This window comes from Mustelus asterias, chromosome 17 (genome assembly GCF_964213995.1).
Source record: "Mustelus asterias chromosome 17, sMusAst1.hap1.1, whole genome shotgun sequence".
Lineage (NCBI taxonomy): Eukaryota > Metazoa > Chordata > Chondrichthyes > Carcharhiniformes > Triakidae > Mustelus > Mustelus asterias.
The window spans coordinates 59,949,929-59,965,781 of NC_135817.1; the positions used below are offsets into that span (position 1 = coordinate 59,949,929).

General features: G+C 43.0%; 1 protein-coding gene across 2 annotated transcripts in view; it reads right to left on the reverse strand.

The window, feature by feature from the left end:
- Nucleotides 1–245: 245 nt before the first annotated feature.
- The window catches only part of LOC144506537 (calcipressin-1-like), a 79,579-nt gene continuing 63,971 nt past the window's right edge, over nucleotides 246–15,853 (reverse strand). Inside the window, exons 1-4 of one of the 2 annotated variants that reach the window (XM_078232790.1) lie at nucleotides 14,475–14,763; nucleotides 5,027–5,200; nucleotides 3,391–3,562; nucleotides 246–2,069 (exon numbers count right to left, since the gene is read on the reverse strand). In XM_078232790.1, coding sequence (XP_078088916.1) covers nucleotides 1,888–2,069; nucleotides 3,391–3,562; nucleotides 5,027–5,200; nucleotides 14,475–14,558 — 612 coding nt within the window. In that variant the 5' untranslated portion in view covers nucleotides 14,559–14,763 and the 3' untranslated portion in view covers nucleotides 246–1,887. Of the gene's footprint in view, nucleotides 2,070–3,390; nucleotides 3,563–5,026; nucleotides 5,201–14,474; nucleotides 14,764–15,853 lie in introns of those variants that run through there. The other variant, XM_078232789.1, reaches the window with a different exon arrangement.

Consider the following 15,853-nt stretch of genomic DNA (forward strand, 5'->3'; position numbering starts at 1 on the left):
TACCAAAGTTGAGTGAAGATATGGTACAGGGAAAGAAAGTTCAACCAATGTGATTCCCTTTACAGACATACCTACTGTTAAAACTAATTTTGACTGTGGTTCTGCCGGTGGTATTAACAAGCAGCTGGAGCTTAAAGAACTAGGTCACTCTCTTAATTACCAGCCTGATAAGGATTGGCTATGGATTCAATATTTTCATTTTATGCGGGAAGTGTTACATCCGAAAAAGTAAAGCCAACAAGGTCTTTAAAGCAAATGTATTTAATTGTAAACATCCCACATTTGCCCAATTATTCCAATCTGTACAAATATGAACAATATGTACAGCACAATTCAATAATTTAATAGTTTACTGATATTACACTTCTAGACTTACGACTTGAAAGGTTCTAACATTGTACACAGGATGAGTATACTGTGACGAGACATCACAAATCAGTAATTTTGTACTTTCCACTTTTACCCAAGGTAGTCACATTAACAAGTAATCAATGGGTAGCTCAAGTAACCAATATTTCAGGCTAGGATAACATATTAAAGTGTAGTGGTACATATGGAATTGGATTAGGGTTGTGGTTACAATAACTCATCATCAATAAGTCTTATTCCCAACCAACAGGTCTTGTGCTTCTGCATGTGCAGAACAAGTTTTCCTTTTCTATCCTTGTATATAAAGCCAAGTTACACAGTCCCCTTTTTTATTCCCAAACCTGCTGTCTAGTTCAAAAGTAACATTGGTAGGTGGATTGGTTTGGGAAGCAAATAAGGAAAAAATGACCGCATTCAAAGAGCTTTTTGGTATGAATTTCATTCCATTCCATACAATAACCGTCTTCAGGACCTGGCCCTCAATCTGGATTATGAAGTGCAAAAATCATTCAATCATTAGCAACGTAAATCATTCTGATAGTACACAGCAGCACTGCAGTCCTTCGCTGTGTAAGTAAACCAATCAGAAGAAACAAAAACGCAATGGGCTTAAGTATCTAAGTCAAACTCTAACATTAAAGGACAAACTAAAATGGAATTGATCATGCAATGATACATTGTGAAGCACATCGTAACACAGCTCAAGTGACTTGTGCCAGTTGATGAATTTAAAAAAAAGATTTCAACACAGTAACTGTGCTTTAGTATATACGGTTAGTTTTAGCACATGTAGCTATGTTACAGAAGATATGCAGATAGATAAAGCACAAGGGAGTGCGTCAGTCATAAACACACCCTTTGTGATGCACTTTGATAAAAGATAATGCTTTATGTAACTTTACTGATAAAAGTTTCAAAGTAAAAAGATACTTGAACAGATCCTGATAAGTGACTGAATTAACACGTGCAAGAGCTACTGTTTGCAATTAAGTTCACTTCCCCCGTGTAAGTCTTGAATATGCCAAAGTTCCACACGTGCTGCCTCTGCTGGAAAGGGCAACCGTAAATATCGGAGCAGGTCACGCTAAACACCACATGATTAACTGCAATTTTGCAATAATATGCAAATGAAGTAAAACCGTGAGGAAACAAGTCATTCCAAACATTCAAGGACATCAAAAATGGTAGAACAGCCAACTAACAAAAATTGTTCGGTGCCAACCACAGAGTTTTCGTGTGGACCATTATCACCCCTGCTGCCCTATCTGGCTGTCCTCATTAATATCTTTGCAAGTTAATGTGCAGGCTTGCAGCAGAAAATAACAACAGAATTTATACAGTACAAATTTCCCACATTCTTTCTGCCTATCAGTACACATACAGTTATATATTTGGGACCTCAATCATTTGCACGAGTTACACTGTTTGCTGTCCAGTATCCCCTTTATAACTCAGTAGTGTGGTCACTCTCTGCATGAGGAGTCCAAATGCCAAAGAAACCGAATAAGGTGGTAAAGTTCACTTTTGCTTAGAATGGCTGGCAGTATAGTCTGGCCGTCTTGTTTGGATGATTTTTGGTTTAGGTCGATTTTTCCCGTCCTCCTCCTCTTGCTCCTGCTCCAGCTCTGGGTCACTATCACAGACATGAACAACAACGCTGGGGGTGGTGTCAGTTCCCGCATGCAATTCGTATTTCTCCCCTGTCGAGAAAAAATAGATCTTAGCAGCAACTGAAAAAAAACAGCTCCTTATGTTTGATGCAAGAGTTAGAACAGATTGTTACATCCACACCTCAGTGCGTTGACCAGGTCACAGTGGATCACCTTGTACAACAAGTTCTTTCCAGGAAAAACTAGAGGACACATTATCCTTAGGCCTTCTTTCCTCTTAATCTACAGGTTTCTTTACCCCAAGTTTTGTGGTACAGGATAGATAATTGGTTCCTGATTTAACTGGTCTTTCCTCTCATCTCTTTCCATCCAGTCCTGCACCATAGTACTCACTCTCTTAAAAATAATTATCCTCATGGTTTAACCTCCCCTTCCCCCACATTCTTCATGGGGTGAGGTGGTGGTGTAGTGCTAGGCTAGTAATCCAAAGACCCTGAGTAATGCTCTGCAGACACAGGTTCAAATCCCACTACGGCAGATGGTGAAATTTGAATGCAATAAAAATCCGGAATTAAACGTCTCATGATGACCATGAAACCATTGTCGATTGTCGTAAAAACTCATCTGGTTCACAATCTGGTCTGGTGACTTGTGTGACTCCAGGCCCACAGCAATGTGGTTAACTCTTAAATACCCTCTAAAATCGCCCAACAAACCGTTCAGTTCAAGGGCAATTAAGGATGGGCAATAAAAGCTAGCCCATGTGACGTCAACACGTATGAATGAATATTATTTCCAAACCACACCGTTTCAATACATTTCTTCCATCTTAGATTTCCTTCCTCCCTTTCCACACTTTTTATTAAGAATCAGCTCAACCTTCCTGATAATGCAAACCAGCAGCCTCTGGACAACCCCAGAGGGGTGGCAGAGTGGTTAGCACTGCTGTCTCACAGTGAGAGGGACCCGGGTTCGATTCCCGGCTTGGGTCAGTGTCTGTGTGGAGTCTGCATGTTCTCCCTGTGCCTGCGTGGGTTTCCTCCAGGTGCTCCGGTTTCCTCCCACTGTCCGAAAGACGTGCTGGTTAGGGTGCATTGGCCATGCTAAATTCTCCCTCAGTATTACCCGAACAGGTGTCGGAGTGTGGCGACGAGGGGATTTTCACAGTGACTTCATTGCAGTGTTAATGTAAGCCTACTTGTGACATGAATAAATAAACTTGAAAACTTAAATCAGTAGCCTGGGTTGACCTGCCCTTTAAGCATCCCCATCAGTAGCATTGTAATTCAAGGCATCTAAGCCAACTCAGAGGAAATGTCCCACTGGGACAGTGGACAGTGGGTGGGTGGGGGGGGGGGGGAAGAGAGAGAGAGAGAGAGAGAGAGAGAGAGAAGGACTGTACTGTGATTACCTGGGCCCAGCTTAGATATCGCATACAGCAGGTCATAGTTTATAACCGGAGTGGCATCTTCTGCTTGCTTCCAACCAACAGGAGGAGATGCTGGCGGAGAAATCAGGAACTGCTTTTCTGGACGCGGTGGAGCCAGGTGTGGGCTGCCTTTACTGAAAGATTTATTCTGGATCTGGGAAAAAAAAATGCATTTTTAAAAAATGCTGCACGTTTTATTTGAAAAGTTAGATTTTGATTAAAAATTGCTGCTCATTTTCTGCACAAAAGTTAAATAGTACTTAAGAGCGGGACATTTTTCTATTTCAGACACCCAAGAGTGTATTTTTTGATCAGCAATATCTCTAATTTTCGGACACAAAGTGGGTATTCTTAATTGTGAGATGAGTCATGTTGTGCACCCCTAATGCCCCCAACCCATTTTCAGGGCCTGGATCTCATGGGATGTGGGCATTGCTGGCTGGCCAACATTTATCCTCCATCACTAATTGCCCTTGAGAAGGTGGTGATGATGAACTGCCTTCTTGAACCGCTGCAGTCCTTGTGATGTGGTTACATCCACAGTGCTGGTAGGGACGGAGTTCCAGCATTTTCATCCAGAAATGCTGATATAGTTCCAAGCCCGGGTGGTACGAGGCTTGGAAAGGGAATTCCAGGTGGTGGTGTCCTCATGAATTAACTGCCCTGATCTTTCTAGGTGGTAGCAGTCATAGGTTTGGAAAGTGCTGTAAAATCACTGCAATTACCTATTGTTCTAGATGGTAGTGATGCAGACTCGAGAGATCGGGTGTTGAGCTACTCAGTCCCTCGTCTGTAGACTCCATGCCATACCTTCATGTTTGTTTTCCTTTCACTTTACTTTTGTCTGTCCATTCTTTCCCCCTTTCATTTCACCTTTTCTTGAGATGCCTTAGCAAATGTTTAATACTTTTTCCCATTTATGTTCCCTTGAAACATTTCCATCTCCTGAATTCCCTATTTTCTAGTTGGCTCATTTCAAAAGACCATAGATGCCCACACAGCCATCAACAATGTCACTAATGAGCTGACCACTGTAATAAGTCTGCGGAGGCAGAAGTCCCTTCACCAAAATCCCTTCATTTACAATTCTAACAGCAGTACACAGAGTGCTAGCAGTTAGCAGTCTACTTTCCGGTTAAGTACAAGGCAAAGACTACCTGATTGGCCCATCAATTGGATCCTTAATCAGGGAGTTCATACTCCAATAGGCCAGCCTGAATGGCCTGATTGAAGTCATTACAACCATAAAACATTGCTTGCGATTAAGGGAATCCCTGCCATTGAATTGATTTTTTTAGCCAATTTGGACTGAACTTGCTTGGATTTGGAAACAACAACTTCTCACATCTTAGACTCGCCAGGTCTCCCTCTATTCTGAGTCTAAACATATCAAGCTCAGAATACCACTGCATGTGGCAGCAGAACCTTTATTCTCACATAATCAGTCATCCTTGTGCAATAAAACTTAAAATGTAATGTTTAAATATCTTTTTCGGCATTCCTTAATTTAAGACAATGAAAGTACAGGAAGAGTTTGGAGGCACTTCAGTATATTTGGAGCAAATGGGTTTACAAAAGAGGAACTTGCTTTCAAAATCACGAAAGTAAAAACGAATACCTGTGCGAAGTACAGTTTCATTTTCTTCCCGTTAAACTCTGTTTCATGAAGCTGAATTCTGGCCTCAGTTGCTGCAATAGGGTTGCTGAAGTTGATCCGCACACGTCTGAAGCTCTTAAAAAACTGAAAGGTCACGTTCTTGTCATAGGCCCTGAATAGCGTCTCAAAGTCATCCTGTCGAGAGATTTAATAAATGATTACATTTCAAGCAGAATAAGTTTAATAGCTTTTCAACACTAGCTTTGAATCATAGCCGTTTGTCACTTCTCCACCACAAAAATCTGGAGATCAAAGTTGAGGGAGAGAACTTCCGTTCTCTGCTCAAAGTACTCGCAATTTTCTGAATTTTTTCACTGCTTTTCTGAGTTCAAAGCGGGAACAAGAACATATTCTCCTCAGTCTCATGAATCATAGAGTCATAGAATCCCTGCAGTGCAGATGGAGGCTATTTGGCCCATTGAGTTTGTATCAACGACAATCCCACCCAGGCCCTCGCCCCGAAACCCCATGTATTTACCCTGCTAATCACCCTGACACTAAGGGGCAATTTATAATGGGCAATCAACCTAACCCGCACATCTTTGGAGAGTGGGAAGAAATCAAAGCACCCGGAGGTGATCCACACAGACACCGGGAGAATGTGCAAACTCCACAAAGTCAGTCATCTGAGGCCGGAATTGAACCTGGCTCCCTGGCGCTGTAAGACAGCAGTGCAAACCACTGTGGCACTGTGCTGCCACGTTCAATAATGTCAAACAGGCAATAGTGGCCTGAACAGTTCTCCATCGGAGATAAACATGCCTTTGGATTGCCACTAGCCATAATGCAAGGAGCACAGGGAATGCAAAGCTAATTGAGTGGGAAATGAGGGATCCCAAATGGTAATACTGTTTAGTGTATTTTGGCTTTCTGGATTAGGCTGTCAGCCACCCCATGACCAGAAGAAGTCCTCTGGGCTTTTCTTCCCCTTGCAAATCAAAGAACTGGCAAGATTGATTTTTAACATCTGAACTTTTAATTAAACAGCCAATAACTGACATGGTCAAATGCACTTGGGATTTACTGGCACACTCTGGTGAAAACATTACTTTATTGAGTTACAAGACAATGATATTTTTGACTGTGTCAGTCAACCTGATTTCTCACAAACTGAATTAAAATTCAAAACATGCAAAATGGAATGACTGACAAAAAGATCACAACTTTCGGAATAATTAGATGCAGCCTCTTTGAATTGGAGCACAGCAACGCAAACACACAGTAAGCGTTTGTTACAACTTGTGAATACATGAAAATATTACCTTTATTTTTCAAATGGTTTTTCTTTCCCGTAAAGACATCCTAGCAATAATTTTCTTTTAAACTTTCTTCACACAGTGCAAAATGGTCCAAAGCAACTGTGACGCATTTAACATTTTGCACAGGAGTAATCGGTCTTTTAAATCATTCCAAATATAAAAGCTATATCTGCCTTAAAATTGAGAATCATACAACATTCAGCTGCACGAATTCCCGTACTATACAAATAAATTTTCCTGCAAATGTATGACATCCTCAAAGTCTAATAGCAATATGCAACAACTGTGACTTATTTCTGATGCATACCAATACTGATCGCAAACTACATAACGCCTCATTAATGACAACACAACAATCAGAATCGCGCTGCCAAGTTCACCCAAGGAATGATCTTGCATGGCTGGCGCTAAACTAAAATGTTAAACTCTCGGGCCAGTCTTCAGGGACTGCATGTCTCGCTTTCAGCAAGGTTTACTTCTGGCCTGCAGCCAGTTACGTGAGACCAGCAGCTGGTGAGCCCAGTGGCATCAGTGCAATACAAGACAATGAGCAATAGCTCTATTTTTGATTATTTGCTTGCTTTCCAATGGGGATTTGTCCTAGCTCACTTCACTCATGCCTGTCTCGCCGCATTTCCTTCAAGTGCTTCTCAGTTGCCCGCTTCTCAGGGGCAACGGTTATTTATGCAATCTTACCTACCAGTGTGCTTGAACAAGGAACTGTAAACGCACTCTAAATTGCTCTATTGCCATGCAGACCCAAAGACATACCACGTTAAGCATAGCAACCATCTGATTTAACATGGTCTTGCCTGGTTGATGGATGGGTAAAATGTTGTCGCTAACTGTGGATAAATAGAATTACCTTTCTACCAGTAACACGACTGAAGCTTGCTCGTAATCACATACAACATTCAGAGCTTAATCACAGAGGTAGGTTTTATGGAGCATCTTAAAAGACGCAGAAAGATACAAGGAAGGAATCCCTGAGCATGGAGACTGCCACTGATGAGATGGACGAAGTGGGGAATGCACAAGGGTTCGGTAGAGTTGGAGAAATGCAAAATTCTTGGATAGTTTGCGGATATGGGGATAGGGAGGAACTTAAACACAAAGATGAAACTTTTCAAATCAAAAAGTGTTCTACGACCAAGAATAAATGTGGATCAGTGAGCACAGGGGTGATGAGTGGACAGAACTGGGTTAAGACGTGGGAAGAGTTTTCTATTGTGTTCAAATTAATGGCGAGTGTGGAGGTCAGGTGGGATGACGTGGGAATAGTCATGTCACAAGACCTGGTTTCAGCAGCAGATGGACTCGGGCAGAGATGGGCATTATCACTGGAGGTGGAAGCAGGCAGACTTTGTATTGGAGGTCAGATAAGGGGTCATAAATTGAACTGAGCAGAGATTGTGAACAGTCCACTTCAGTCTCAAGAGGTAACCAGGGACTGGAATGGAATTGGTGGTTTAGTGAAGGGAGTTTGTTGCTCAATTCCTGGTCATATCATTCACACAAAACAATGCCAGGCTTCATTTTCAAATACCTCAAAAATAAAGCCTAGTTAATGCCCGGAACTCATTCCTCAATAATAAACTCTACCAGGTTATAGTCAAATTTAAAAGGTATTAGTTTCTTACTGATATCCTCTTACCTCCAACTCCAAAACAATTTTCTACATGGGGCATATTACGTTCATGGAGAACAGTAAAACATTGAGAAATAAAACTCCTTTCCCATGTTGCCAAGTCAAATTGAATTCTTCTACTGTCCTCCTGTAATTGGAGTGCTCTTAATCCAAATGGAAACTTCCTCCTTTTGCAATTATAAACGACTACTTAAGTTTCTCCACTTAAAAAAACAAGGTCTCTATTTTAGTGAAAAACGACACAAAAATGCAAAACAAAAGTCAGAACGTGAAAAGATAATTCAATCTATTGAGCACATTCATTTCAGCTTACTAACGGTTAACTTACTCCATCATAGATGTTAACCAGTTCAACATGTAACAGGTATGCAATGAACCTTTTTCCTACCCTCATAGTCAAGAGGATTCACCCAAAACATCTAACCTTCATCCTAAATTACGCACTTTGCGCGTACAGTTTTGGCCAGTTGCTTTCCTCGGTAAGAGTGTAGTATTTGATACGACTAAAGCTCACAAGACATCATTGGGAGGAGTCTTACCAAAAAATGGCAGAGTGCTGTTCCCGGTGAGAAAACCGGCGTGTTTCTCCACAGATCTACAACACTGCCAGAAAAAATCAAGGGGGAGTGTTTCATGCCTTCATACAGTGAGGTGGAAGGGGGGCATAGGCCACCACAGAGGTCTCAGGGGCTCCCTTCCCCAACCCCGATTGGAATCAGCACTTCTCTCCCCTCAGCCCTGATCATTGGCTCCTACCTTCCCTCACCATCATCAGTCCCTTCCCTGCCCAATCACAGGCCTCTTGGCCCCCCCCAGTCATCGGTCCCACCCCCCTAACTACCTAGTCGGAGCCAGCACCCATGTTACTGCACCCCACTTGATCGGCCTCTACCCCCCCACCCTGATCATCAGCTCTTCCCCCCAACCCCAATCACCAGCCCCTCCCCCCAGCCCTCCAGTTGGAGCTGGTCACCCACCTCCAACGCACCCCCCCCCCCCCCCCACCCCACCCCTTGCCTGTGAGATCTGTGACTTCCAGATCTTGAACCCCCCCGGCATTTGCGTGGACAGTGAGTGCGGGGCTCAAGATCCCACCCATCGGTCTCCCTCTGTATTCAATCTTCAATCCATGCAATTTCTGAAATTGTTTATGACGATTGAATCAAACCAGCAGCAGTGATTAATGGCTAAATTCGATGCAAGCTCTCAAAATGGAAGTGTTTTTCTGTTAAAATGGGGTCAGAAGAGAAAGATGTACAACTGTAAATATAATTAAACTATAAATCCATTCTTGGGCTAATTAGCAATCGGAATTTTCCATTCTGACTCAGTGTTCAGTTTAGACACTTCCTGAAATGCTTTGTCCAAGTCAGCAGCTAATTAAAAGGTTGGATGAAAAGAACTGACATCAGACTGGTGAAATTAAACCCTCCTTTTCCTGAATCATTTAGGTTGCATTGGTAATATTCTACACAAGTGCTTTATAATTCATTATATAACACAATACCTTCCAGTGGAAGTATTTCCATAATATCATACATTTGTCCTTGTTCTCAATTTGTCCCATTTATAATGCAGAGTGGATTCAGAGGCCAACACTGCACCTCCACGCAAGAGGGAATGTTGCATGTACAGCTGGTCTGAAGTCATAGTGAAGACTTTACCCATCTCACCATTCCTGAAGGTGGAACAGAAGCGGCACTGACATCAAATGTTGGCTTGCAGACTTAGGTGACATGCCTAATCTTTGGAGGAACGCATGATGCCTTATGTTAAGGCAGTGCAAGTTTTATACAAAGCAGAGCATTACGGGTTTACTGCTGTGCCAGACCATCCAGGCTCTACCCCTCCCCTCCCACCCCACCCCACCCCATCCGGTCCCCAAGGAATTTTGTCAGAGGATGTTAAGTGTATTTCAAATCCCTCACCCTCAACAAAAAACAAGGTCAATAGTAAAATTTCAAATGATGGGAGCCCCACTTTTATAGTTTTAAACATACCTTTTTGACCAAGCAATGGGGGGGGGGGCACGATGGCACAGTGATGAGCACTCTAATCTAATGTTTTCTTGCCTCAACACGGTCCACATCCCCCTATTCCCTGCCTATTCATGTATCTATCCAGATGGGGCAGCATGGTGGCACCATGGTCAGCACTACTGCCTCACAGCTCCAGGGACCCAAGTTCGATTCCCAGCTTGGGTCACTGCCTGTGTAGAGTTTACACATTCTCCTCGTGTCTGCGCGGGATTCCTCTGTGTGTTCCAGTTTCCTCCCACAGTCCGAAAGACGTGCAGGTTAGATGGATTGGCCATGCTAAATTCTCCCTTAGTGTCAGGGGGACTAGCAGGGTAAATGCATGGGATTATTGGGATAGGGACTGGGTAGGATCGTGGTCGGTGTGGGCTCGATGGGCCGAATGGCTTCCTTCAGCACTGTAGGATTCTATGAATCTGTGTGTTGACTCTTAACTGCTTGCAATGGATAGGCAACAAATGCTGGCCCTGCCAGTGACACCTCAAGAAAGAATTTAAGCAAAGCTTTTAGTTACATGTCCCAATATCTCCCTGTGGTTTGGTGCCAAAATTTGATTGTGTACATACTTCAAATGCCTTGGAGTATTGTGCTCATTCTCAACTTGGGTAATGCATTTGTCATCGTCAAAAAGGCCCATAAATGTTACTAGTTTTCTCTTCAAATGGAAAAAACCACAAAGATGGGAGCGAGGATTACAAAGATTTCATTTTACAGAGACAGAGTCAAAAGATTTAAAATAAAAGAGTGCAAGGAGAAAATAATTGAAGCTGCTTTGCTACTTTCTTGAACAGCCAGCCACCCCCATCCGCTCCCTATTCCAGGTGCTCATGTTCATTTTTGTCCATCTACCGTCTCTCCTCAAATCTGGCCGTTTGAAAATTTCTCATTGATGGCTCTGCTTACAAGTTGCTGCCCGTCCCCCCTGAACTGTGGCTCCCACAACAATAGTTCCTGATCTCCCATGAAATTCTTGTTGCTAAGTGGAGTTCCTCTGTACATTCCAGTAGTAAAAGGAAAGACTTGCATTTATATAGTGCCTTTGACAACAACCTGCAGTTGTAGGAGTGGCTTTAGCATAGTAAAAGGTCCCTAAATGCTTTATAGTCAATGAAGTACCTTTTGAAGTGCCATTACTGCTGTTATGTAGGAAAGAAAGCAGCCAATTTGCATACAAGAAGGATCCACAACCGTATTGTGATAATAATGTGATAATCTGTACTTAGGTCTTGATTGAGGGATAAACATTGGCCAAGACACCAGGGAGAATGTCTCACCCAAACAATGATACTTCCGACTGTGCAACTCCCACAAATGTCAAATTCAAATTAAAAACAGCTTTGTCCCTCTGCTATAGCACAAAGTATGTCTATAACTGAAGGCTGAAAGAAAGCAAATGGCTCATGTGAAAAGACCCTGACCACTCTACTCAGACAACCAGCAATGTCAGGATAAACATTTCAGGATATACTGCTGACATTGCACACTGGGTCTCAGGATGGCATTAAGGCCTACGCAGGCACTCTCATCTGTCATTGAATTCAAACTAAAGAAGAATTAAACATCTAGTCAATACTAGAGCACACGGAGCCTTTTGACATAGAGCAACACATCTAGGAATGACCAAAATTGTTCGCTATGATTTGACCTTTGTATAATCCTATGCTTAAAACATTAAGTGTTAGCAACTACATATTAGATGATCAGGCCAGAACAGTACTCATTAAGCACATAGTCACTCAAAGCTCTATTATAATTCCAGTTTGCATTATCCTTTTGTGATAACATTTAAAAGTTATCTGTAACTTTCAGAGTGACGACTTGTCAAACATATCCTTCTCAATCTCAATCAGACTGGTTTGTCTGGTGTACAAGAGAAAGACATAAGAAAGTTTAAAGTTTATTTATTAGTGTCACAAGTAGGCTTACATTAACATTGCAATGAAGTTGCTGTGAAAATCCCCTAGTTGCCACACTCCGGCGCCTGTTCGGGTGCACTCAGGGAGAATTTAGCAAGACCAACGCACCTAACCAGCACATCTTTCAGACTGTGGGAAGAAACCGGGGCACCCGGAGGAACCCAGACACGGGGAGAACGTGCAGACTCCGCAGAGACAGAAACCCAAGTCGGGAATTGAACCCGGGTCTCTGGTGCTGTGAGGCAGCAGTGCGAACCGCTGTGCCACCATGCCACCCATAATCATGTACTTTATCTAGGCTGTTGGTGATAACACATTTTATATCCACATCTTCCTCAGTTTTGCTTCATATTTTAGTCCTGGAAACTTGTGTTATTTACAAATGGAAAATGCTTCTTTCACCAACATGAAAATAATAAGAAAAGGGGCCACATTATTTACCATGTTTGCAATTATGAGTAAGAACTTCAAACAATACCCGGAGCACATTTTATTCACAGAATGCTCCCACGTATGAAATAGTCACTGGGCTCAAACATGTCAACAGGCATTCACTTTAAATCTTAAATTAGGTTTATGTCACTGAGGATTATAATCTTCACTGAAGTTATAATGAGATGTTAGGAAAGATTGGGGATTCCATTCATACATTTCTTCAACAGATACCCTCAGATCATCTACTCATTAATTCAAGTACAAAGGACAAAGAACAGTAAAGCACAGGAACAGGCCCTTCGGCCCACCAAGACTGTGCCGACACAGATGCCTCTCTAATCTAAATATTTTCTTGCCTCTACGTGGTCCATATCCCTCTATTCCCTGCCTATTCATGTATCTATCCAGATGCCTCTTGAATGTTGTTATAGAATCTGCTTCCACCACCTCCCCCGGCAGCACGTTCCAGACATTCACCACCCTCTGTGTGGAAAAACTTGCCCCTTACATCTCTTTTAAACTTTCCCCCTCTCACTTTCAACCTGGGGCAGCACAGTGGCAAGCACTGCTGCCTCACAGCACTAGGGTTCGATTTCCAGCTTAGGTCACTGTCAGTGTGGAGTTTGCATGTTGTCCCTCTGTCTGCGTGGGTTTCCTCTGGGTGCTCCAGTTTCCTCCCACAATCTGAAAGACGTGCTGGTTAGGTGCATTGACCCGAACAGGCACCGGGGTGTGGCGATGAGGGGAATTTCACAATAACTTCATTGCCGTGTTAATGCAAGCCTTACTTACCCGGTCAGACCCCACCTGGAGTACTGTGCCCAGTTCTGGTCGCCTCATTACAGAAAGGATGTGGAAGCCATAGAAAGGGTGCAGAGGAGATTTTCAAGGATGTTGCCTGGATTAGATGGCATGCCTTATGAGGATAGGTTGAGAGAGCTAGGTCTTTTCTCCTTGGAGAGGCGAAGGATGAGAGGTGACCTGATAGAGGTGTATAAGATGTGAGAGGTATTGATAGAGTGGATTCTCAGAGGCTTTTACCCAGGGCTGGAATGGTTGCCACAAGAGGTCACAGGTTTAGGGTGCTGGGGAGTAGGTACAGAGGAGATGTTGGAGGTAAGTTTTTCACTCAGAGGGTGGTGGGTGTGTGGAATCGGCTGCCGGTAGCGGTGGTGGAGGCGGATTCGATAGGGTCTTTTAAGAGACTTTTGGATAAGTTCATGGAAGTTAGTAAGATAGAGGGTTATAGGTAAGCCTAGTAGGTAGGGACATGTTCGGCCCAACTTGTGGGCCAAAGGGCCTGTTTGTGCTGTAGCTTGTGACTAATAAATAAACTTTTTACTTTACTGTACCCCTGAATAATTGCCCCAAGTAATTTTTTCTTTTAAATTATGGGATATAATAAAAGGAGGCCCGTCATTTAAACCTGGCACAAAAAGCAGAATTCCTCCTGAGGAAAACAAGTATAACATGCAGCTAGTCACAATTCTGGGATTTCCCCCCCCCCCCCCCACCCCCTTCCTTTCTCAATCATCAGTCCTCAATTGTGCTCACTCTGTATTCTGTACAAGGTTTATAGCATAGAGTTCCTTCCCGGGTTATAATATGAATATTGGTACGGAAGTAACAAGCCAGGACAATGCATTCGCTGCTTACTGTGTTACCTTGTGAAATTCTCCCCCTTTATTTCAGAAACTATAGATGTTCCCAATTGTTTACGGCCCCCAAGTGATAAAATTCACCATATCTGCATTCAGTTTCCATCTTCTTAGCCCCAAACTATGTTATACACTAAATGTGCAGGAGCGGTTTTGCAAATGAGGATCACAAAATGTTCTCAGATCTTTCATTCCATGTCCGCTATTAAGAAACCAATATCGGATATCTCCAATATCAATTGGCATACCCCCAGTATATAATCAAGCACTAACTATAGTGTTACCACGTGCTTCCCAAGTCAAAATGCCAAACATTCATAACAGCACTCAGATATACCAAGCCAGTTAAATATGTCCTAAATGACGGCAGCAACAACAAGTCTTATAAACAGCCCTAAAATGGACAATAAATTAAAACTAGTTTTAAAAGAGAATACAAAGTAACCCAACTCCTTACCCGAACATCAACATCAGTAAAGACTTCGGTGTCAGGCAAACAGGCAATCAGTATTACGTTGCAGTTTAGGCTCTGCAAATGCATGGTAGGTTTAGGAAAAAAGACTCCCAGGTCTGATTTGTAAAGCAGTCTTGAGCTGCTGCTGACACTTCTATGAATTACAAGCAGTTGCACTCTGCTCTAATTTATACAGCAATGAGTGCTCGCCCTCAGGATCTTTATGGTATGAGGCAGCAAATTCTTAAACAAAAACCTGCACGTTCCAACTCGGACCAAATGAACTTCGAATGGAAAGTAGTGACATCAGCACTTAGTCAAGATATCTATGCTAATCAGCTTGGCTTTGCACTGGAAGATGGAAAAAACAGCTGATGTTGCCTGGCAGCTGTGTTATCATTGGTTCTGTACATAGTTTCCATCAGCAGTAATTCCATTCAACACCCACAATATGCACTTAATTTGAATGGCTTGCCTGAGATGGAAAATTTTACACCGTTGAAGCAACTGTTAAATAGTAACAGGAATAAATCATTAAACTGAAGATATTAAAGAGAATGGTAGGAAAGCTGACTAGTCACCCTTGAATCGCCCCAACTCGCTTTCCTTCCACTTAAGACAGGCAGCTTGTGGATTTAACCACCTTGGCTAAACCAAGGCTAACATGTAAGAAACTGCCAGCACCCTGGCACATTTCTGAATTTGATGGAATTCTTTGGGAAGTGTCCAAAGAGACTGGAAACCGTTCAAAGGAGCTACTGCATTACATTTAATGGTTAGAGAATTGTTATCAGTTGAATGTAATGGGTGGCAGAGAACCACATTCGTACTGCCAGCTTCATATCATAACCTGGCGAAGGAAAACTGAACTGCTGGAGGGCAGGGGCCCTAGGGTGGGGGGGGGGGGGGGGGGGGGGGGGGGTGGGGGGAGAGGAGAACATATTTAAAGATACATTTAATAGAAAACAAGACAGGAAGTCAAGACAGAGTGGCATGGTGGCACTGTGGTTAGCACTGCTGTCTCACAGCGCCAGGGACCAGGGTTCAATTCCCGGCTTGGGTCATTATCTGTGTGGAGTCTGCACGTTCTCCCCAAGTCTGCGTGGGTTTTCTCCGGGTGCTCCGGTTTCCTCCCACAGTCCAAAAGACCTGTAGGTTAGATGTATCGGCCATGCTTAAATTCTCCATCAGTGTACCCGAACAGGCGCCGGAGTGCGGCAGCTAGGGGATTTTCACAGTAACTTCACTACAATGTTCCAGATCTTATATCCTCAAAGTTAATTTATTCATTAGTCACAAATAGGCTTACATTCACACTGCAAGATACTGTGGAAATCCCCTAGTCGTCATACTCCGGCGCCTGTTCGGGTACACTGAGGGAG